Raw genomic sequence first — 24,723 nt, forward strand, 5'->3', positions numbered from 1 at the left:
CAGCATTGGGTGGATACTTTCATTATCTTTAATACAGGGTAGAACTAGTAGAAAATCAATGTACATATAGAAAATGCACTGTATGTATGGTGAAGAGGAGCTTTGCTGGAGGGTGCTACAGATGTGTGGATGCATCTGTCCATATGTACAGCACCCACAATGCTGTGCTGGCTAGAGTCTGGCTTCACACTTGTCTTAAGTTGCCTCATTTGAGAGGTGGTTTGGGTTATTCATTAAAGCACTTTCAGCCCTACATTCTAGGCACGTTACGAGTCTCTCTAATGCACATCAGTGGATTGTTTCTAAAGCAAACATTTCCAGAGCATTAATTGCTGCCTTCAGCCAACAGCATCTTCTTGCTAGAGGGGTGTGATGGTTTGTGTGGGGGGTGGTACCAGCTGTGGGGACAGTCCTGCTGGCTGAACCAGCACACAGAATTTAGACAGACACCTGTCTCTTATTTTTCTGAGGTGACACTTAGCCAGGACACATACACACACATATGTATGTTAACCTGGAGCTCTGGGAAGCTTGGAATGTAGTGGTGTTGAGCCAGGTTTACCTCTGCCAAGTTGAAATATTTAAGAATTTGTTGTTGATTCTATTTTGAATAAATTCCTTTCAGTGGAGCGAGTTTGTGGCTGGCTGCCAGGTGACTGCAGTGTCGCTCCTTTATTTGTCACTTTGAAACAAGTCATGTGAGTTACTGTCTCTGAATGATTTTATTGTATGAGAGCAGAAGGTATTTGCCTGCTGGAAATTCATCAGGATGGTGCCTGCCCATCCTCACATGGGGAGAGTGACTTATTTACCTTTGCTTGTTACGAATAAACCAGTTTGGGTTTTTTGCCTTAAGCATCACTAATGTAATTTGTTGTTGTTACATGACTTTATTTTGCTGTCTGCTTTGGGGCACAAGGCAGGGTCAGCTTGTAGTATGTCTTTTAATAAAACTTTTTTCCCCAGCTGAAATCATGGAGTAATAATAGATTTTTGTGCTTTTAAGAAAAAAAAAATCAGTCCACTTTTATTCAGTGTTAATCAATAAATAAAATAATGAAGGAAAGGAACAGAACTTGCTCATTATGGCAGCACAAGTGGACATCAAATCAGAGGAGTTAACTTTGGGAAATATTTTTCTTTCAATACTTTAACCTTAAATATGAGAAGTGGACAAAAATAGATATAACTTTGAAGTTCAGAGTAGGTCTAATGACACTTTAAATTGAATTAACTCACACAAAGTCTTAAATACAGTTGACAAAAATGTTGTTTTAAGGCTCACTTCAGAAGCTTTCACTTGCAGAATGCTACTTCATGTTTTCCTGCATTCCAGGAATATCCCCAGAATATTCCATTTTCTGGGATGTTTGATAAGCAACAAAACCAGACTTTGTTAGTTTTTTAGCACTGACAATTTGTATCCTCCAGCTGTTTTGTGGCCCGTGTTTGTCATGATTTAGATGTCTTTGACCTACCTGAGGTGGGCTGGGCTAAAAATCCTGTGTGCTCCCTTCCAGAACCATGGAAGCAGAGTGCAATTCCTTTTTCAGCCAAGTGCCCCAGGACATGAATCAGAGAATACTCCATTCATTCAGCTCATGATTTTCTGCCCTTCACATTTGATTGGTATCTACTGACAGGCATTAATAGGTGGGAGAAGTTCCTGGGTGCTCTGAGAGCATCTCTGGCTCAGGGAGAGTTTTGCTCTGACGTGCTGGTGAGTTCTGGCTGAGGTGAGGAATACTCTCAAGGGAAAAGCGCTGCCTCTCAGGTTCTCATTGCTTCCCCTGCCTGTCTCAGCTTTGCTGGATGCACACCTTTCTCATTGCTTCCCCTGCCTGCCTCAGCTTTGCTGGATGCACACCTTTCTCCTGCTGCCTGGGCACTGAGTCACTACAGGAAAAAAAGTTTTCTTTGACTGTGGTATTGCTGGGATCCTTGAGTTTGGCTGCATTCTTTGCATTACAAGAGATACTTTTCATCTCTCATCTCTCTTCCCCACTCCAGAGCCTCACACTGCACAAAGTGCCTCTTGTTTCCTTGCTGTCTGTGTTGCACTTGTTCAGACTGGTGGGGTGGCAGACCTGAAATTGAAGATACCATGGCATGTACATTCATTTCTTTCCTCTTCCTCACTTGGTCACATTTTTGTTATGTGTGGTTTTTGGCTTTCTCATTTAAGGCTTCTTTTCCTTTGCTTTACAGTCCTGTGTAAATCTCTCCTTACATACAACTTGGATCTTATATCCACATCTGAATGGTTTCTTTGCATTTGAAATAGCCTTTGAAATGCATTTCAAGTTGAATACTTTGAAAGTGTTTCTGAAGAAATGCAGTGGTCTGATAGTTGGGAAAAAAATTCTTCCAGTGGTTTTTCAGAGTTGGGATTTATCTTGTGCTTGCCAGCTGAGGGCAAACTGAAAATGGAATGTAAGTGGAGACAAGATGTCTGGAAAGGACACAAGTATTGATAATAAATGGTGGGGGAGTGGTGTGTGGAGACAGTAGTCCCTAGCTTTTCTGCTTCAAAAATATTTGCTTTTTGAGATGTGGATTGCTGCATCCAAGCCCTGGGTGTTGCAGGCAAACCATTTCCTCCCTTTTTTTTTTTATTGATTTATCAAGCTTTGGCAAGGTTTGCATCTTCTCCCTTGCTGTAGAACAGTGGGAAAAACAGAATTATGCAATTCCTGTGGACTCTAAAGTTAAACTAACTTTGTTTGGGTTTTATTAATTCATCAGTCACTAGGGAATTCTGCAATTCTAATCTTTGTAGTAGCAAAATGGGCAAGACCTCACCTCATGGGTGTTTAATGATTCACTGTCATTAAACATTTGAGAGGAAAAATGTGCTTATTACCCAACTCAAAAGTTTTTCCATTTTATTTACTGCAGTGTAAACATCAAACTGTAGCTTTTCCCAGTCTGCAACTGCAAAGATAGTGCAGTTTTTTGCACTAATTACAATGCACATTAGTCATTTCTCTCTCTGGCAGGAAAGAAACTCAGCTTTTTGAAGGCATGTCATTCTGATACAATCTCTTCTCTTTGTTCCATGTAGATTTGGCAGTTCTGCAGACTGCTTCCTACAAAGGGTAGTTGCACAATATTTAAAAATGAGAATTTCTGGGCTTTAAAGAAATAAAGGTTTATGCTTTGAATTGTAGTTGCTAAGGAAACATGCTTTAGTATTTGATATCTTGGAGTGAGGAAGAAAAATAGTGGCTAAATGAAGTCAAATGCATCTCATTTGTCAAAGTGCAAAAATCTTGTAAATACCTTCAAGTTCATATTCAGGTCATTCATAACTAAATAGGAAGGGAAATGTGAATGCCTGGCTTACCTCACTTGGTAAGCCTGACTTTGTATTTTTATAAATAAGAATTTTATAAAGAATAATATAAGATTTTTTTAATATGACCTTTCCTAGATCTGAGGAAACCCATGTAGTTGAATTTTAATTTAAATGTTAAGTTTTGGAAGTTTTTGTGATTTAAAGCTTTACATTTTGCACACTTTTAGGTGTATATTTGCTTACCATCTTATGATTAGCAAAGTTTTCTGTGGGCACTTCCCCTTGAGCTCTTTCCAGGATTTAGATTGCTTGCTAGGTAATTTTGCTTAATAAGCCATTCTGGCCTCCTGATGTTACCTGGTATTGTACACTTCCATAGCTGCATATCAATAAAGATTAGAAATTCCAACAGCCATGTTTTATTTAAAAGAAAACTGGCCAGGCTCTTTTTGTTGAGCTCCCTCACAGAGTTCTAAATCCTTAACCCTGTCTATTATTCAGTGCTGCCAGTGGCTCTCCAGACTGCACAGCCTCTCTGTTTCTGTGGAGAAACAGAATCCACAGATACTGCAGTGCTTTTAAGTAAGAAAGACCAGGGGAAACTGAAAATGTCCTAATCAGATCTCTTGGTTTTGGTTTGGTTTTTCTTCTGCTTCAGAAGAGAAATGCAAGCTGGGCTTTGTCCTTCATAAGCAGTGTGATGATAACCAAGAGAATTCATCACTGCAGTTCACGCAGCAGTGCTGGGATGCTGTTTTGTTTAACTTGGACTCTATGTCAGGAAGGCTTCAGGAAGAATTTCTTCATTGAAAGGATGGCCAGACATTGGAAGGGGCTGCCCAGGGAGGTGGTGGAGTCACCATCTCTGGAGATGTTTAAGAAAAGACTGGATGTGCCACCTAGTTGACAAGGTGTTGTTTGGTCAGAGGTTGGACTCAATGATCTTGGAGATCTTCTCCAATGTTAATAACTCTGTGTTCTTCAGTACCAGTGTCTGGCATCCCAGGCATCTTGTAAGCTCAGGAAAAATGGTGAAGATCCCCTGTGATAGGAGGAATGATGATACAATTCCTTCTGGAGGGATGAATGTACTTCCAGAAGGTCTTGATTACGTTGCCCATCATCTGAGTGCTTTGCAGGAACTGTTTAAAGCAGAACTATGCTTGTCTTGGCCTCTCTGAAAGGCAGCAGAACCCCCAGAGAGAGGAGGTGAATAGAGTAAGCTCCACCAGCCCAAAAAGCAGTAGGGTCTCACCTGCTGCTCCACTGTGTTTTGGTAGGTGCTCTGCAGAAATGGGTTAAGGGACAGCATGAAGGAGAATAAAAAGATTCACCCAGTAACTTGGTGGAGTTGCACTTCCATGTGCGTGTCTGAGGTGACTCTGGTGAGTGAGCCATAAAGAGTTCCTGGGTAAACTGAGCAAGAGTGAATAAGAGGGCAGAGATCAGTGTGGAAGGACTTCCTGAGGGAAAATAAGGTGATCAGGTGAAGAAGGGGGAGGGCTGCTTTGCCCTGCCTGCATCTGGCAAGTCTGCTGACTCCAGAAATGTGTCCTGACATCCTCGTGCTGGGCAAGTGGACTCAATGGGATTGCTGAGGGCGCAGTGAGGAGGAGGAGGATGCAGCCATTAGGAGCTGAGATGAAAGCCTGTGACTGCATGGCCAGCAGTGAAAGGCTCCATCTCAGAAAGTGCAGAATGTAGATGCTGTCTCAAAATACAGAGAGAAATCAATACATAGGAAGTTGTGCTGGTTTAAAAATTGTTGCCATGGAGAAAAGGCAGGAGCAGGAAAAAGAACCTTTTTCACCCTTGCCATATTGAATTTGACCTAACATCTATTTTCTATTGGCATTGCTGGCTGACTTGTGTTAATTGCTGTCAGTTTTTTGGCAGAGAATCATGTTTTTCCTGAAGAGCTCTTTGCTGGGTCTTTCTATGAATGTGATAAGTGACCATTATTGGACTTCCAAGGGGAAGTGTGTTTATTATGATGTTCATATCTGCACTTCTTGTTCCTCCCTGTGAGTTTTAGAGGTTAGGTGAGTTTCAGCAACATTTATAGAGAATTAGTGGTTTACAAAGTTTGTAACAGTTCCCTAAAATTATCAGCTGAATAGAGAACTTAAGCATCCTCATCTCCTCAAGTAGATTTTCGTTCTATGACCATTCTGTGCAGTGTTGCCAAAGGGGTGTAGGCTTCTCTTGGAGCTGCCTGTGGCAATGCCACAGAACTATGGGAATTCAGACTGAAAACTTGGGGATTTTAATCCAAAAGAGGGGGAAATTAGGTGAGATAAAGAAGAAATTGTTCCTGGTGAGGCCGTGGCACAGGTTGCCCAGAGAAGCTGTGGCTGCCCCATCCCAGGAAGTGTCCAAGGCCAGGCTGGACAAGGGCTTGGAGCAACCTGGGATAGTGGAAGGTGTCCCTACTGATGGCAGGAGGATGGGAATGAGATGGACTTTTTCCACCCTAACATGTTCCGTAATTCCATGAATTAACTAGTACACTTTGAGTATTTCAGCCCATAGTCTATTGCTATGTGTTATGATTACCTCAGATTTGGCTCTAATAAAATTAGCCAAGCTCACAGTTGTCAAGAGAGGGGAAATACTGAAGTGATCCAGCTGAGTCCTATAAATAGAGAATAGAAGAAGCAAAGAAGTTCTTTTGTGCCTGGGGAAATATGGAAGTAAGCACAGCCAAGTGTAAATTTTAGAAAGTGATGGGTTCCCCCCACTCATTTATCTTGCTTAACTATTTGAAGACTCCTCATAGTAATAAGTTCTGTCTTGCAGACTTTTCTAGGTTGCCAGGAGAGCAACTTGAAATTTCTTAGGTAATGTTTAATGAATAATGTAGTTGCTCACTGAATAAAGCTTTGAGATTATAATTTCTTGGAACAGTTGTGTTGCTGAAGTCAAAAGTTCCTCACTTTTTTTCTGTTTCAGAAATTGCATTTCATTACAGTGAGATTTCAGTAATCATGTCATTCCATGGCTTTAAACCATGAGCTTAACTGACTTTTAAGACTTCTATTAATTCAAATTTAAGTAGATTTCAGTTGCAGGATGTATTTTATTTCCTGCATCCTTCAGTGCAAACTTGGAAGGGGAGACATGGGCTCATTTGTATGCAAGGTTAACCACAATACAGAGGAAGGTGGTGTTGTGTTTTGGTCCATATCTTGAAATGTGGGAAGTGTTACAAGTTTCTTTGCCTTTTTTTTGGGGTTCTTTTTGGTTTTGGGTGGGGGGGGGTGGTTGGTTTTTTTTTTTTTTTTTTTTTATTTTGCCCTCAGCTCACGTTTGAGGTGCAGGAAACATCTCTGTGACAGCTGAGACTCAGGGTGGCTGTAGTCAAATGACAAAGCAAATGCTGGGCTTGAGTGAAATGTAGAGAACAGATTCAGCCCTTCAAAACCAAGAGTTAATGCAGGTCTTGCCAAGAGGGAGCAGATGAGCTCATTGCCTCATTAGTGTAAATATTGGCAATTGCACATGAATGTCTTCAGTCCCTCAGCTGGGTGTGAGTGTTTGTGGACAAGCCGTGAAGGGAGAGGGGAAAAGCTGAGCGGGTGGAGCTGTGTCTTCCTTGGAACCAGCTTGGAGAATGACCTATTTTGTCTCCTTTGAAGCCAGGGCATCTTGAGGTCTAAGGCAGCTTTGAAATAAGGTGTGTGTATATTGTAGCTTTTGTATAAATATTTCCCCTGCAATGAACCAGCTTGCTTATTTCTCTGCTCTTTGTTTTCTTTCACTCCCACATGCTATTTAGACCATATTAGAGAGGTACAGATGTGACTTCCACCTAATGCTGCTGTTTATTAATAAAGTGTTGTGTAATAAAGCTGTTTTCTCAAATGCACTATATATTTGCTACTAACGAGGAACAAATACTTACACAGCTTTGGAAGACATTACAGTGCAGTAAATGTCTGCCTGTTAACTGAGATGATGAATCAGGAGATGTTTATTTAATGCACATGTCTTTTTTTGAGCTGTTTGTCACAGCATTTATATGCAGTGCAGGCTCCTTGGCTAACATATCTGGAAAAGGATATTCCTGTGCCACAGAATAAATCTGTCCCAGCTGCTGTCTGAACCTCTGCTGTGCTGCCACCAGCTATCCTGCTGGAGCCAGGCCAGAGCAGGGACACCAAGGGGAGCAGAGGGATGGAGCAGCTCTGCTGGGAGGAAAGGCTGAGGGAATTGGGATTGTTCAGCCTGGAGAAGAGAAGGCTTTGGGGTGACCTCATTGTGGCCTTGCAGTGCCTGAAGGGAGCCCACAGGAAAGATGAAGATCCCCTTTACAAGGGCCTGGAGTGACAGGACAAGAGGGCATGACATCCCACTGACAGAGAGCAGGTTTAGATTGGATATTGGGAAGAAATTCTTCCCTGTGAGCCATCATTGCCCAGAGCAGCTGTGGCTGCCCCATCCCTGGCAATGTCCAAGGCCAGGCTGGATGGGGCTCAGAGCACCTGGGATAGTGGAAGGTGTCCCTGCCCATGGCAGAGGTTGGAACTGGATGGGCTTTAAGGTCCCTTTGAACTCAGACCATTGTGTACTTCTATGATCCAGCCCTTCCTACAACAGTGTTTGCCAGTGAGGCTTTCTGGATGAATCCACTCAATCCTGCCTCCCTAGGATTGTGATGCTTCATACTGGCCACTTTGGTTAGTAGCTAAACCAGAGAATGAGGTAAAGGAGTGCTGTGTGTAAAATGAAGGTGATACTTCAGTCCTAACCCTGAAACAGACTCAGGGCTGGGATTTAGTGAGTAAGCCTGCTTGAATTGAATTCATGCTTGTACCACAGTAAGAGCTGAAAGAAGTGCTGCATCAGATATTTTTTTGATTTGCTGGTACATATCCTAAATATAATGTTATTAAGTTTTAAATGTTTAAATTTCTGCTTTAGAAACCCTCTGACTGGAATCTAATAGAAGCAGAGATCCTTGAAACTCTGACTTGAGTGCTGTCACCATTTCCAAAACACTCTTGGGTTTTTATGCCACAGTCCATGTGGAGTTCAGATGCTTTTTATATCTAATCTTACGGAGAGTATTAATTTCAGAGTTGTTGTTCCTGTTGATTAATTCAAGTGCAAGAGTGTGAAACTTACTGTTAAAAATGCAAGGTTGTGCTCTCAGCAGTGACCAAATACAAAGGAACTTTAGTAAGCCATCTGTTTCCCTGGCTTACCTGCTGGCTTGCTTCCTTTCCAGTATTTTGTGGGGATTTGAAAATATTTTGCAGCACAGTTGGGTCAAGCCTGGTAGCTCCAAAGATACAAAGTGTTACAGATTGATGGGAGCACCATCACTGCAGCCATCAATCTGTGTTTGTGACAGCTGGTTGGAACTCACTATTCTATGAAGGCCATGAGAATTTTTGACACAGTTAATAATGGTGAAGGTTTGTAGCTATGTCATCACCTGTATCCCAGGCTGGGATGAATGCTTTGTGCTGTGCTGCAGTTAAATCTTTACTAAGTTGTGTCTCTGGTTTCTTCACATTGTCACATGTGATTTAGATTAAAACACTGTGCAGGAACATGTCCTAAAGGCTTAACACACTTGCTGAAGTCAGAGATCAGTCTTAGAATTAAAATGCTGAAGCCAAAAATAAAATTTTCAAGATGGAAGAATTATTTCAGGTAATAACTGAATAGCTGCCATTAACAAAGTGTATCTTTGTAAGAGCAGACAAGAAGTGTGGATGAATGCTTTACCTCCTCCTCTCACTTCTCCATCCCCAAAAGAACACAAGTTAATTCCTTCTAGCTAATTCTCACCATTACAAAGAGAAGAGACAATTTGTTTTTTCTGTGCTGTAAAGATTGCAGCTCAAGGAGAGATTGTAGCTCAGGGAGAGGTCAGAAATGTTCTGTAATTAAGCAAAATACCAGCTGTAGCATTCTGTGCTTCAGAACAATGTTTCTTTTCCTCATTTTTTCCCACCAAATTGTTAGCTGTATTGCAGCAGGAGAAACTGCAGTGCAAGCAGCAGTTCATGTGGCAGTGGAGGGTTCCTGGATGGAAGTCAACTGGTAATTTGTCTGGGAAACTGTGACTTGGGGAATTTTGGGTTATCCAGAGATACGATTTCATGCAGCATTTGTTGCCAGAAACACACAACAAGCTGGCTGCACGTCAGTGCTTGTACAAACTCCTGTGTTGGTGCTGTGCTGTCCTCCCACAGGTGAGGGGGTGTGTGTGTTGTGTGTTTAGATATCACTTGTGGCATCAGGATTTTGGCCTGTTTGACACAGATGTCAGAACATCTTTAGGCCAGTCTCATGGAGGAAAATTCCTTGGTCCTAAACTCTCTCAAGCTTGTTCTCAACACTGTCATCGTCATGGTTGTGGGACCTCTGGTTTATTTGTTTCAAGCAGTGCTTATTATCTCAGAGCATTCTTCCGGAGTAGCAAAAGAATAACCTCCACGAGGGTTAGTCCCACAAATAAAGCTCTGTGTAAACACTCTTCTTTCAAAGAAAGCCATGGGCTGATTTCAAACCCACAACCTGTTCCTTTCAGTAGAAGTTTTGCCTGCAGAAGACTTTTACCGCATATTTTTTACTTGAACCTGACATGAAATATTTTTGCCCATTTATTGATGGGAAGCTGCATATTTTGTAGGATATATCTTCTTCATCAGTCTAAAGGAGTAGGCTTTTTGGTAAATACTAGGGAGTTTATTTCCAGTAGCCAATTCAGTATTTGCAGTTAACTTCATCTGGAAAATGTTCCTTGGCTCTGTACCTGGATTCTTCTGGTTGGGAAGACCTTCCAAATGCATCCCTGTTCATGCTCCTCTGGATGGCTTGTAAACTTTCTGGGTAGCTGGACTGGCTTCTTTGTGCTCGTTTGTTTGGTATTTTCCAATCAAGCCTTATTAGCACTGAGTAATTATTGTTATTAATGGCTCACAGCATGGGTGGAACAAGCTGCCTGTTTGTCCAGGGCCCTACCTGGTGTCATAGTAGGGAAAAACAAGGAGCACAACTTGGCCATAGTGCACAGGGAATGAAAAATAAAGGGTAAATGCGAAACTCCAAATGATGTTTGGTTATTGCTAATTACAAATGAAAGCACCCTGACTTTCAAGTGTACTAAACAACATGCTGGTGACTTGCTGGGGCTACAGAAAGTCACTGAACTGGTTGGTCAAAATTCTGCTGCAGCAGGATTTTAGCCCTGATTTTTGAGGTGCATAATGCTTCCAGGCAGTGTGAACCTTGTAAAAAGTAGAAATGAGGTGAAATCAGCATCTTGATTTTAGCTCTCAGGTTTCCTTGTGACTTAACGCTTATGGCAAGATGTCTTGCAAGCATCTGCTTGGAATGTTGTTTCTTCTTAAATGCTAAAAATGTCCTTTGCAGTTAGTCTGATCTGCTTGTCTTTTGTGAAGCTTCAGCCTTTTCTATATTTCTCTATAAACAAGTTGTGGAGAGGTAGCTAAATAGTAGCACGTATATATGTGCTGTATATATATTTGTGTGTGTGTATGTATATGTGCTGGATTTTCTTCACACTTAAAAACTGAACAAATACCTGAAAGAGTGAGATACCATCTGCCAATTAGGATAAAAGGGGAATTTAGGGAAAATGCTTAATGCATGGTAAACGAGGTAATTGAGGAAGCTTCAGGCAAGTTAATGTAGAAGTGGGGGAAGGAAGTAGCTGTGGAATGCCAGATTTCCAGTGCTTGGTTCCAAGCACAACTGTGTGTGGCTGTGGAGCTGATGGCTGGCAAACTGGGGAAAAGCTGTGATCACAGGCGTGCTTTGGCTTGCGTGCCTCTCTAAATTAGTTTTGCATTCCTGTTCCCAGTCATTGCTGAAATTAATATGCATAAGGTGAACTGGTTTTGAACTCATGGGATTGAGAAACCTGAAGTGAGATTTTTTTTCCCCCCCCAGCCCTTCCACTGGTTTCAGAAAGAAATTTGCACAGTGTTAGAGGTAAGGCTTATTTTGCCTCCTCAAAGATAAAAGCACAATGTGCATTATGGGCACAGATTTCAGGTTGAGAAATATATTTGGAGCTGTCAGATGACCATCAGTGGGTAGGCAAATCAGCTTTTACTGGTATGAAAGTTAACTAAGAGCGGGTAAAGAACAGAATACCTATGAAGGAAAACCAAAGACTAATGAAACAATGCTACGGAGTTATATTTGGGAAGCAGAGATAAGCACGTGACCAGAAAATTTTCTGGTTTCCAGACCTCTCTGTGGACTTCTGCATAATCCTAGAAACCAAACCAGTCCTAGATCTGTTTAACTTAGTATACATGAGCTTTGCTTAGAAACTTTAACGAGACACAGTGATTTCAGCCCAGAGATGTTACATTTCTGATGTGAGTGTATGTTCCTAGTGGCAGGTCCTTAAAAGGGAATCTATGAGCTCTTGTGGGGCTCATGGAATCCCAGAATCCATGGAGGAAAAGCTCTCTGAGATCATTGAGTCCCACCTGTGATTGATCCCCGCCTTGTCAGCTAAACCAGAGCACTGAGTGCCACATCCAATTGTTCTGTGAACACCTCCAGGGATGGGGACTCCACCTGGGCAGCCCTTTCATTAACACACCCCTTTAATTCAGCCCTGCCTGTTGTCTGAGGGATGCACGTACCACAAATTCTTAATCCTATTTGGTCTATTAAAACTATTTGTCCTGTAAGAAATGAATGGGAATGTTTTCCCTGAGCTTGAACTGATTCAAAGGCACTTTGTCCAGATCATTTGCAGCTTTGGTGAATGCTTTCTTCAAACTTGGAAGTGTCAGCAAATATTTCCTTATTATATGATGCTTCTCTTTAGTCTTTGCTTTTTTTAAAGATGGACTGTAGGAAAACAAATGACCAAACCTGATCTGCACTGAGCACAAGACTGTACATTGTGTGCTGACTGGGGAAAAAATGCATTTGCTGGCTTGCTAAATTGAGATAATACTTTGGATGTTGACAGACAGAAAAACAATTAGAGCTGTCGGATGCTTTGCTGACGTGTGTGTTGTCACATGGAGAGATGGCTTGGTCAGTGCCAGGAAATCTGAACTGTTCAACCCTCAGCAAGTTATTAAGTTAATTAATAAAGTTCCTTACAGCTGGGCTTGGAATGTGAGGTCTGTTTATTTGTGAAGACAACTGGTCCAAGAATAAATAGCAGAGGTCACCGATGAGGCCTCTGAGGTGTTTTCTCAGTCACTGCTATGTTACAGGCTGGTAAAAGATTTTCTTCTGCTTAGTTTATAGGTACATTAAAATGATGTGAACCTGAGCAAAGTGTTTCTGTGTTTGTACATGGTTAATGCTTGTGTAGATGGGAATTTTATTTTAATTACCTAGCTTTATGTGGGAGAATGTTTATCAAAACCTCTTTGGGTTTTCAGGTTCTTGTTCATGTCTCAAAAGACTATTTCTATATAGGTCAATATTCTTAAAAGTGATCACTTTTCTATTGAATGTGCAGCTCCATTTGAGATCTGGTTTTACTTACAAACTTTACATATACTCCTGAACAGGTAGCTTTGGGCAGTATTTTGGAGGTGTTTGCTGGCCTGACTTTACTGCTTAGTGCTTTTCTGCTAAAGCTCATCCTGTTGGTGTGGTGGGGCTCTAACAGGCTCTGAGGTTGTTGCTACCCCAGCCTGTCAGGTGACGATCTTCCAGGTGTCCTCTGCATCCTGTGTCAGTGTTTGTCACCTGCTGGGTGAACTGTTTGGTTGTAGATGGGCAGTCATTTTTCCCCTCTAGCTTGGGGGCTGCAGTGGTGCATCTTTTAGATGCAGGAAGAGATGTTCACATCCCCAGGAGAAAGCAGCTCTGGTTACACTGTAAATGGGAACACACTAGGTATTTGTGCAGTGTTCTCTGCACCATTTCTGCCTCCATGTGGTGCAGTTCTGTTCAATCCATCAGCATCATCTGATTCCATGTTTCTTGTGTAACCCCACCCTGCCTGTCTTCACTAATCTCCCCTAATTTTCAGATTTCTTATACTCCATCTCTCTGTTACCCATTTTCCTGGTACTTAATTCTTCAAAAATATTGTCTTTAGTTTTATCCTTTTATCCTTATGGGATTACCTGAATACATGAGCTTCTTTTATTGTATTATCACTATTTATTTTCCCTGTATCTGCCTAAGCAGCCCAGCTGTCTCATTGGGTTTTCTTTATTTGAGTTTGGTTTTTTGTTGTTGGTTGGCTTGTAGGTGGTTTTTGGGTGTTTGCTTTCTTGTTAGTTTCTGGGGTTTTTTAAGATTTAATCATCATTATTGGTAGCTTGGTGAGTTTTTTGGTTTGTTTTTTTTTTGAGGGAGCGTTCCATCTTTTGAAGACAACAAATTTTAGTGAGTTTACTACAAAATTTTTTGCATAGTACCATTGCAGAGCCTATGGAAAAACCTAGGAAAAGATATTAGACAACATCTGGTTCCTTACAGAGCCAGCACAGTGCTGGCAGGGGTCAAACCACCCCTAGAACACTTTCCCTGATGCATCTTTGTGTTTTAGAGGGAGAGAGAAGCAATCTGTCTGCTCGTGGGTTCTGGTACAAAATGCATGGGTTTTTTGGGAATAGGAACCTTCAGCTGCTTCTGCAGGGAGACAAAAGTTGGACTCTCATAGATGGCTGTAATTAAAAATGTTTCCCTCTTGTTTTCTGCGGCTCCACCTGCTAGAAATTATTGAACTAATACTGAATGCTACTTACTAGTCCCTGGAAACTTTCAGGCAGCAAATAAAGGAGTAGGGGCACCTGTTACTGGAAACTGTTATTAGTTTATTCTGGAGTTGTTTATTTAGTGTTTTTTCTCTGGGTGCTCTTTTTGTAACAACTCGTAACATTTCAGGAAATAAACTGTAATGAAGCTTTGGGTAAGTCTGCAGAAGAGGTAGACATTGTTATAGCATGGGATCCTAGAGTGCAACCATAAAATTATTGAGGTTGGACAAGAACACCAAGTCCAACCTGTGCCGAATCTCCACCTTGTCACCCAGCCCAGAGCACTGAGTGCCACATCCAGTGGCACCTTTCTTGGACACCTCCAGCAGCAGGGACTACAAACCTCCCTGGGCAGCCCCTTCCAGTGCTTGACAAACCTTACATTATTAAATTCCTGCGGATATTCAATCTGAGCCTCCTCTGGCACAACTTGAGGCTGTTCCCTGGTAGCAGAGCCCTGTCAGGGAGATGTGGAGAGCCAGAAGGTTCCCCCTGAGCCTCCTTTTCTCCAGGCTGAGCCCCTTTCCCAGCTCCCTCAGCTGCTCCTCATCAGACTTGTGCTCCAGCCCCTTCCCCAGCTCTGTTCCCTTCCCTGGACATGCTCCAGACCCTCCATGTCCTTCCTGAAGTGAGAAGCCTGGAACTGGACACAGATTTGAGGTGAGGCCTCCCCAGTGCCCACAGCAGGGGCACAGTCTCTGCCCTGTCCCTGCTGGCCACACCATTGCTGGCCCAGCCCAGGTGCCAGTGACCCTCCTGCCCAGCTGGCACAGCTGGCTCATCTTCAGCTGCCGTTGACCAGCACCCACTGTCCTTTTCTGCTGGGCACTTTCCAGCCACTCTGCACCCCAAATGCATCAATGTGTGGTTCCTCTTGTTGTTTTCAAAGCAAGGAGGTTGTGTTGCCTCTCCTACCTGATAGATGTCGAGGTGAGGTTGTTAACATTTCAAATTGGTGATGCTTTGTTCTAAGACCTGGATTTTTCTCTATTGCAGCTGCTGCAGGAAGTCAGCTGCATGTCTGTGGTGCAGCTGCAAGAATGACTTGACTGGTTTGCATTCATGGCTCTTGGATGATCTGGTGAACCATGGAGCTCAAAGTATGGGTGGATGGAGTGCAGAGAATCGTGTGTGGGGTCACCGAAGTCACAACATGCCAGGAAGTTGTGATAGCCCTTGCTCAGGCTATTGGTGAGTATTGCCAGGTGGGAAGTGGGGTGAAGCTTTCTGTGTGAAGCTGAACCCAGGGGAGGTGGGGGAGCACTGGGTACCAGCAGAGCAGGAAATGCAGTGCACAGTGGCATAATCTTGCAGTGTAAATGTAAACCTTGGATTTTTCACCTGCCAGAGAGAGACCGAAAAGACAGAAAAGAAACATTTTGAAATCTATAACCTTCCCTTCAGTAAAAATTTATTCTCTCTGTAATAATAATTATGCTGTCATTGCTTGTTGTAAATGAAACCTGGACTAAGGAAGGTGCTAAACTGTCAATATTGAGTACCAAAGAAAATAGAACTGGTTGTTCAAAAATATAATTGGCAGTTCAATATAATTGGTTGGCTAATGAAGTTTGTTGAAATTATACCCACTGTAAGTATCTTTACCTATACTGGGAATAGTATAGATCAATGAAATAGATCCTTCAGGGTCTCCTCTGACTCCTGCATGGCACATAACTCACTGCTCATGAAAGGGTACCTTGGCAGTCTTTACACTGTTATCCTTTTGCTGAGCAGTTTAGAAGAGAAAAATAAAATCTTTCAGGCTCCATCACGGGAAAGTCTTGTTAGATATTTCTCAGTGATTAAGGGCATCCTGAATAAGCCTCGGCCGTATCCCATCAGTATTTCTATGCTGATACCTATTCTTCACTAAAATGTTATAATTTGCTTTACATACTGTTTAAGTTTAGTATATTATAGTACTATTAATAATACTATACACTATAATAATAATAATAATAATAATAATAATAAATAGTATTATTACACAATACTATTAATTTTAAAATCTATGTTTTACCTAAAATGAATAAAGGTGAGCTTCTGCATTTTTCAGTATGCCAGCAATTTTGCAAGATTGTATTAGCAGTCTGACTCAGTTTGAAAATAATGATTTTCTAATAGAAAGTTAGATCTGCGAATGTCAGCAAGGTATTCTCCCTGTAAGCACAAAATCAATTTCTCTGAAATTGATGTTTATTTATTTAAATGTTAAACTTCTAAACATAATTTCCATCTGCTTATATCTGATGGAGTGGAAGACTGACATTTATTTATTTTATGCTTTAGGAAGATTTGAACAAAATGCTAGCATGTGCTTATTTATATGCACCAAATAGCTTTTAAAGCTTCTTTTAAAAATTGTAGAAAGTCAGTTTGTCTCTCAAATCTTGTAGTTGATGTTAACTGTTAAATCTTTCTTTACTGGTTTAGTTGCAGCTTTTTGTTTAATGGTAATTGGTTCATCAATTCCTTCCATATCTCATTTTCTGCCTGCGGAGAAGCATTCTCAAAATTTTTGAGAAACAATTCTGATCATTTTCTAGTCATGATTAAGTGATACATGTTTAGAAATAATGAAGTGGTTGTGATACTTTTGTTCTTCACTTTGTTTTCAATATTCCTTCATTCTGTTTCCTTTGCCTTCTCCCACAGAAATGTCAGACTCCCAGTTCTAGACAGGAATTTAATGTTGTCCTGTGTAATTTCTCCTTGGGTTTTCTTCTGTATCCTCAGTTATTAGCCTGAACTCTGTAAAGGCTCCCTCAGCCTTGGAAACACACACAGGTTTTGTCAGCTCTGCAGACTTCCTTTTCTGTAACACGTCACCAGTTTGTCTGGGACAGGCGACACTGCTTCCATGCTGAGATAAATTTCAGCTGCAACCAGAGCCAAATCAAGATAATCCTGTGGAAATTCCTTCCCAAGGCAAATAGCCTGTGTAGAAAACCCCCAGAGCAATTCCCCCCTTGCTGGGACAGTCAGGACAGTATCAAGCACCATATAAATTACACCTGTGTGTCTTTGGCAGGGGGGCTTTCCCAGCCCTCCTGTCAGGCCATTCATCAGGACAGAACCATCTGGCTGCCCCTGTCATTTGGCTCTAGGTCCCAGCTCACCAGGAGGAATCGTCACTTGAATTTGAATGGGAATCTATGAAAATGGATCCCTCTAACTCTCACCTGACATTTGGGGGTGGAAAGTAGCCAGTCTTAGCTGGCTTCCTCCTTGCTTGGCTCTGATGGGATTTTCCACTTTGCTGTCTGGCTCCTTCAGCAGTCACATAACTTGGCTGCACTCAGGATTATTTTGTCTGTCTGTAAAGTTTGTGAGATACTCCTTTTGTTTTGTTGTGCCTTCCAGTTTATTACTAGATCCTTGACTTAAAGCATACAACACACAAAACACAGTCTTCTTTACTGAGCCTGAAATGTGAATTGCAAGAAATATATTCTTTTCTTCAAGTGCAGTGTCTGGGATATCTGAAAATTGGCTTATTTTATAGCCATATCCACTGAGGAAAGCACAAGCCAAAGATACCTGGATTAAGACATCCATAGTTAAGAAGTTTCTCATGGACAAATGAAGCTGGTTCTATTCTAGACACGTGAAAAATAAAGCTTTGTCCAGTTTTTCAGAAAGAGGAAAATCAAAATTAGTACAGAGCTGTAGTTAGAAGGCACCTTTGGACAGTATCCAACTCTGCTGCTCAGAGTGGGGCCAGGCAGAGCAGGTTGCTCAGGACCAGGGGCAGCTGGGTTCTGAATGTGCACAAGGGTGGAGACCTGACTGTAGCACTGTTCACTCACCCTGGCAGTCAGTGTGCTGTCCTTAAATGGAATTTCTTGTATTTTAAAAAGTGCCTTTTGCTGTCACTTGATCAAATGCAGGGTCCTGTCTCCTGATCTCCTGCTGTGATAAAAGCAACAAAAATATTTCCATCTATGCACTTTCCAACTCTTCCCCAATATCATGAAAATTCAATAACAATTTCAGGATACAGAAGTTTCTTCATCTGGTATTTTTTTGTTGTTGTTGTTTTTGATTTTTTTTGTTTGCTTTTGTTTTATTTTTTTATGTTATGGGGCTATTTTAGCATTAAAAAATCAAGTTACACTGGGCTGTGAGCCTTTGTAAGAGGTTCTGTTCCATAGCCAGTGTCTAATCCTTTGGCCATGGCATTCTGTCACTAAAACTTGCCTGGCCAATGCTCCTTAATTCCTTAAAAATTGGAGCTCTTCCAGTAAAAAGTGTCTCTCTGGGGCTGTACTCCTGATAAATAACACTTGTGTTACCTGTTCTTGCACTGTGAGCTCCTTCCCTTTCCCCTGCTGCCCAAGCTCTTCATCACTGCAGAACAGGAAATGACTACCCAAAGTAAGAATTTGAGGGGTTTTTGGTTGGTTGTCTTTTTGAATTTTTTTTTTTTTAATTTCTGTTTGGATTGAGGTTAAATCTCAGTCTCAAATGAACTGAAGTTAAATCTCAATCTCATTCTTTAAAACTGAAGGAAAAAAAAAAGGGGAGAGTTGTCTCATTTGGTGCCCCAACAGAGCTTATTTTTAAAAATGTGTATGTAATTTATTGAATACAAGAGAGAATAATATCAGCTGGATATAACTTTGGATACTAAAATTGTCTGTATCTGTAACTTAGAAGGAGTTGGAATTGCCTTAGCTGGAGGGTGGGTCGCTGGAATTCTGTTCAAGACAGACATAAAACTATTCAGTTACAAGTTTCCAGAGAGTGAAGTCATCTCTCACTGGGATCTTAAAGAACACTTGATACTACCTCTTATGAGTTTTCTCTAGGTCTGCTTTCTTTTTGACTCAAACTGTTTGCCAGTGACAAAGAATTGGCTTTTAAATACAAATAAGAGAAGAGATTGTTTAATCATGAGAAACAAAGCCTTCACCAAAACAAAAATACACCTCAGCACCCAGTTCAAATACAGAACCATGAGTCTTGTTTTAAAAATATTTCTGCCAGGAGAAATGAGCTTTTCCAAGGATCATCCTTGTCTCTTTTAAAAATGTGCATTTGACAGCCCATCCTCTGCTAAGTTTTTTGTGCATTCTGTGAAAACCAGAATGGCTTCATATAAACATTGCTTGGTCATTTTGATTCCTGTTCATAATTTGGACAACTGAAAAAAAGTAACAAGAGAGTTGTTGATACTTTTAAACTTTGTGAGTGAGGAGATGATTGATGAATCCAGCCAAAGGTGTCTTTCAAATGTGTGTGAGCATAGTGACTCCTCTCAAATAGTCATTATAATAATGAGGGGAAAAGCAGGTGTATCCTAAAAAAGTGAGTCAATCATTTTAACTGATGGTTAGGCAAATGGAGCTTAACTATAGATTTTTTTAAAATTGGCTTTTACTGGTTGTTATCCATTCAAACACAAAAAATAAAAAAATCTTCCAAAGGAATGTGGTGATAAATAGTGCAGGCACAAATATACTTGTCCTGTTCCTTCAGAAGTGTTGTTCTCCCACTTCCAGACGCCCTGAGGATTTTTATTGCATTTGTTGCGATTTTTTTTTTACCCCTGAGGCCTACAATGCATCTCCTCTGCTCAGAATGTCATGTTTCTTTCCTAGGAAGTGAATATTTCAGTCTAGAGACATGAAACTTGAATTTCTTACCAAAAGAAACCTTCTGCCCTCCTCCCTATAATTTTCTGTGGCAAATAATTAAATTGGCAGACTTGCTTTAAATAGTGCTGTGGATTTTGGTGCTTCTGGCTGGAGAATCATGAGCAGCACTTCACTGAACAAGAAGTACAGCTGTCTCTTTTTAAAATTAAACAAATGCAGCCATCAGGGTTCTTTTTTTTTTTTTTTTTTTTGTTCTTGAGTATTTTTCCTCAAAGATAAATGGAGTGTATTTATTAAAATGTCAGTGGTGTCTCAAACATGTGTTAGAGCATTGTAGGGCTCAGCCAGAGTTGTATCCAGAAAGATCAAATCACTTATTTTGTAAAACCATATAGTGACAGGACAGAGGGCAATGGCTTCACACTGACAGAGAGCAGGGTTAGATTGGATATGAGGAAGAAATTCTTCCCTGTGAGGGTGCTGAGGCCCTGGCACAGGGTGCCCAGAGAAGCTGTGGCTGCCCCATCCCTGGAAGTGTTCTAGGCCAGGCTTCATGGGCCTCTGAACAACCTGGGATAGTGGGAGGTGTCCCTGCTAAGGATCTGCTTAGAATTTGTGTTCTTTCAACCCCAAGATTTCATTCTCTGCCCCCTCAAATAGTGACATTAAGAGGGATAATAAGTACAAGAAATTTTGTGGTGGTCCCATGGTGTGATCATGTAAACTTTCTGGTTCAGAAATCTGGTGACAGTAACCTCACTGAGACGGATTCTCTATGACTGCTCTGTGTGCTTTGCTGTGTGTTGCTGTGCGACCTCAGCCAAATTTTCCCCATTGTTTCACCTATTTAGGACACAACTCTAAAGTAAGTGTGGTACCTCAGGGTGCTTGGAAAAAAGGCAGTTGAAAGTATGAAGTGGTGACTGAGAGCTTTGTTCTGTCAGGTAGTGATAAACCTCTGCATACCCTTTTTTGAGAGCCAGGATAATAGTAATGAACTAAGGCTTCAGCCCTGGTAAAGACATGGAGAAATGGCTGTGCCTGGAGAACTCAGCTGACCTTCCATGGGGCCTGTATATCTCTGTGGATATTTCTTCCTAGGACTGGACTCCTCTCACTCTTTATTTTCTATTGTATTTCATACCTGTGGTTGCAAAACATAGCATGAGTGAAGAAATCTGAGTAATGCAAACTCTAACCTCTGTTTTGAAGGTTTTTTTTTTTCCTCTTAATCTTAAGTATTTAATGAGTTTCAGGTAGCCAGAATGGTATTTTTTTTTTAAATTGCAGTGAGTGTTAACTTAAGTATCACATAATAAATGAAATGTCAGCTTCATATCTCAAAGATACTGAATTCAAATCATCCTGGATTGATTAAAATTGCCGGCAATTACTTTTCTGTCAGTGCTGTTAAAGATTCAGGAGTTAATGCTGTTGTCCCTTTGGTAAGGCAGAGCATTCTCACCCACGTGTTCCACATATTAAGAGTTCTTAGAAGATTTTCCCCACATGCAATTACTTTTTCTTTGCATTGCCTGGTTGAGGAAGACAGCCTAGGGCTGGAAGGCTGTCTCTGGGAAACCAGGTGGGTCAGAAAGCTGTATCCATGTGCATTGTTCAGTGCTCTGGGCAGTCTGGGTTTGGCTGGAGCCAAGTGTTGGCAGGTGTGGCTTTACCTCCTCGGAGGCCTGTGTGCAGGCAGGTGACAGTGTCTTTATTCTTACTGTGCACTGTGATAAGTCTGGGGTGCTCATTCAGATTCAGCTCTCAAGACAGACTAGTGCAACTTCTCTTTTAGTGTGGCTGTCTTAAAACTTCTGTCTTAAGTGACCATTTTCATTTTACCATTTTTTTCCCAAGACTGTCCAGAGTGGTGCTTTGCAGGGCAGACTCTTGGCACAGCTGCTGTGCAGCAGAGGTGATGGGACCCCTGGGGAAAATGGGAGCTAGGAATGTGTCTGCCAGGGAGCTTCCCGTGCACTGGGTGCATCCTGGTGGCCTCAGGGACACAGGAGAAACTGGGAGCAAGAGTGCATGGAAGGGTTTGGGAGCAAGTCTTGTGAGAAGCAGCTGAAGGAGCTGGGGAGGCTCAGCCTGGAGAGAAGGAGGTTCAGGGGGGACCTTTTGCCTCTGCACAGGTCCCTGACAGGAAGGGACAGCTAGGGGAAGTCAGGCTCTGCTCCCAGGGAACAAGGGACAGGACAAGAGGGAACGGCCTCAAGCTGTGCAGAAAAGGGTCGTGTTGGACATCAGCAGCAATTTCTTCATGGAAAAGGTAGTTAAGCATTGGAAGGAGCTGCTCAGAGAGGTGTGGTGTCCCCATGCCTGGAGGTGTCCAGGGAATGACTGGATGTGGCACTCAGTGCTCTGGGCTGGCAAGGTGGGCATTGGGCACAGCTTGAGCTCAATGATCCTGGCAGTCTTTTCCAGCCTAAATGATTCTACAACCTCTGGTGACAAAGACCTGCTCCTGCCCACCCCAACCCCTTTTCTAGGGAAGCAGAGGTACCCTCATGTTTAAGACTGCTCATCCCACCACTTTTCCCAGAAATGATGTGAGACCAGGGCAAAAAGTCACCTGCTTGCACTGACTCACTGCTGTAGGTCCTGGCTCTGAAGCATGGGAGACACTTAATGGAAAGATGGATCTTGCTTGGTGCTTGGCATTAACATTTGTAGCCTGATGGCAAAGATAAGGCACAGATACATTTTTTCATGGTATATAATACTACCTGCATAGCAAAATAAATGTAGTGCCTGAAATGCTTTGCTTGTAGAGGATGATGGACTTTTGGGTGGGAGTAATGGGATGAATCATTTCTGTCCTGAAAAAGGGAATTGATGACCTCCCAGGTTACAGTCCTGCCAAGAGTGTTGCTGCTGCTGCTTTCCTTTGGAGTTTCATTTTCATTTTTGGCAGCAGAAATGGTTGCGCTGTCTACTGTGTCAGCTGCAAATATTAAAGCATATAGAGGAGCTTGAAGTGAGTAATGTTGTCCTACTACCTTCGTGGAGTATAATTTAAAAATCTGCCTCTTGAGAGTCTAAAAATGTTGATTACCTTGTACCTATATTTCATTAGTTTAATCACTGTTCATTGTGATAGAATCTACGTTTAAATTAGCAAACTACATCAATTATATCAATCCCAAGCTAAGACTACAGTGGCTGGGCACTTGGGTCCAGAGCTTGTGCTTGGCTGTGCAGCAGAGCCAGATCTAGGACACTGAGTGCAGTTTGCCATTTAATATCACAAGAAATCCAGGTTCAAACCACTCAGGACAGCTATTTGCAGGGTGGCAGAACATCAGCATTTTGGAGTCTATATATTTCCTTTACTGATGTCTTTCTCAATTTTGAAATAAATTATTCTTTTGAAGGTGTGCCTGTATTAATAGAACCTGTGATAAGTTTGTGTGCTTAGGGAGCTGTAGGTAGAAATTTAACCTATTAGCCTTGATACTGCCCTTTGTGCAGATGCAGTGTGCTTTAGGGATGTAAATATGTATCTGCTTCTGTTACTGCTTGTCATTTGCTGTCTGCAAAACAGATACAAGGTCTTGGGGATTGTTTTAGGATGGCAATGTCATGTGGTATGTGTGGGGTAGAATGGAGATTCTGGGGACCATGTAGGAATCACAGAATGGCTTGGGTTTGAAGGGATCCTAAAAATCATCCCATCCCAGGCCCCTGCTATGAGCAGCAACACCTTCCACTATCCCAGCTTGCTCAGAGCCCTGTCTGGCCTTGGACACTGCCAGGGATCCAGGGACAGCCACAGCTTCTCTGGGCACCCTGTGCCAGGGCCTCACCACCCTCACAGGGAACAATTTATTCCACATATCCAATCTAAATCTTTCTCTCAGTGTGAAGCCATTCCCTTCTCCTGTCACTGCAGGCCCTTGTCCAGAGTCTCTCTCCATCTTTCCTGTGGGCTCCCTTCAGGCTCTGCAAGGCCACAGTGAGGTCACCCCAAAGCCTTCTCCTCTCCAGGCTGAACAATCCCAATTCCCTCAGCCTTTCCTCCCAGCAGAGCTGCTCCATCCCTCTGCTCCCCTTGGTGTCCCTGCTCTGGCCTGGCTCCAGCAGCTCCCTGTCCTTGCTGTGCTGGGCCCAGGGCTGGATGCAGCCCTGCAGGGGGGCTCAGCAGAGAGGGGCAGAACCACCTTTCCCTTGCTGCCCATGAAGCAGGTGCAGAAGTTCATTGCTTTTTCCAGCCCTTGAATCCCTGTTTTGTGAAGAGGAAACTACAGAACACAGCACTACTTGTGCTTTATTGGGCCTGTCTGGATGATTTTCTCTACCATTCCCATCAATACAAGGCTTTGATAGAAGTATTTAAAAAAAAAAAAAGTCTAATATGTTCTAGTTGCAGTTAAAGCAAATTTTTATTTCAGAAGTTTTAGGGGGATTCATTGCTGAACTGGTCACTGAACCTTCCCTGGAGATATTGCAAGATTCTGGGTGGGATTCAATATAATATTCAGCTGGAGAAACACGCTGTAATTTGAGGAATGCTGTGCATTGCTGATACATGGCCATTACCTGAATGCGACTGTAACTTTAATTTTTCAAATAATAAGGTTGCATGAATGAGGCTGGACTGAGCTCTGCCAGGTGCTTTTTGTGTCCAGAAGCTTGTGGACAAACACACAGGGCAAGAAGCAGCATGCAGGTGCCAAACTGTTCCTCATCAACAACCCGGGCAAGCTGCTTTCTCCTTGTCGGTGGTGGCTGCACATCAAACCCAGCAGTTTGCTACAGGGACGCCTGTGTTCTGAAATACTCTGTCATTAGTTCTGAATTAACTCATTCACCCTTTCATTTGTGAATTAATCCCCTCTAATGCAGGCAAACATCACAGTTGTGGTTGTCTGGGCATTGTTAATCTGTGTCATGCACAGGCTGAGCACCAGACCTGGGTAATGATCTCGGAAGAGAACAGCTTTGTTTCAGAGCAATCCTGAGCTCCAGGTGTGGTTGTTGAACTGTGCAAGTATTACTTCTACAAAACACTTTCTTTTATGTAGATCTTGAGTGCCAAGTTCATTATTTAGGGCTGTGTGTTGATTTGGAACCCTAAGCTAAG

At 42.1% G+C, this 24,723-nt stretch overlaps 1 protein-coding gene across 5 annotated transcripts in view; it reads left to right on the forward strand.

The window, feature by feature from the left end:
• RASSF8 (Ras association domain family member 8) overlaps positions 1-24,723 on the forward strand; it is a 69,719-nt gene that overhangs the window by 37,215 nt on the left and 7,781 nt on the right. For all 5 annotated transcript variants that reach the window (XM_058805606.1, XM_058805607.1, XM_058805604.1 and 2 more), the window contains one exon: positions 15,028-15,222. In XM_058805606.1, the coding sequence (XP_058661589.1) occupies positions 15,120-15,222 (103 nt within the window). In that variant the 5' untranslated portion in view covers positions 15,028-15,119. The remainder of the gene's footprint in view (positions 1-15,027; positions 15,223-24,723) is intronic.

The sequence above is a fragment of the Ammospiza caudacuta genome, chromosome 5 (assembly GCF_027887145.1).
Source record: "Ammospiza caudacuta isolate bAmmCau1 chromosome 5, bAmmCau1.pri, whole genome shotgun sequence".
NCBI classification, from domain to species: Eukaryota; Metazoa; Chordata; class Aves; order Passeriformes; family Passerellidae; genus Ammospiza; species Ammospiza caudacuta.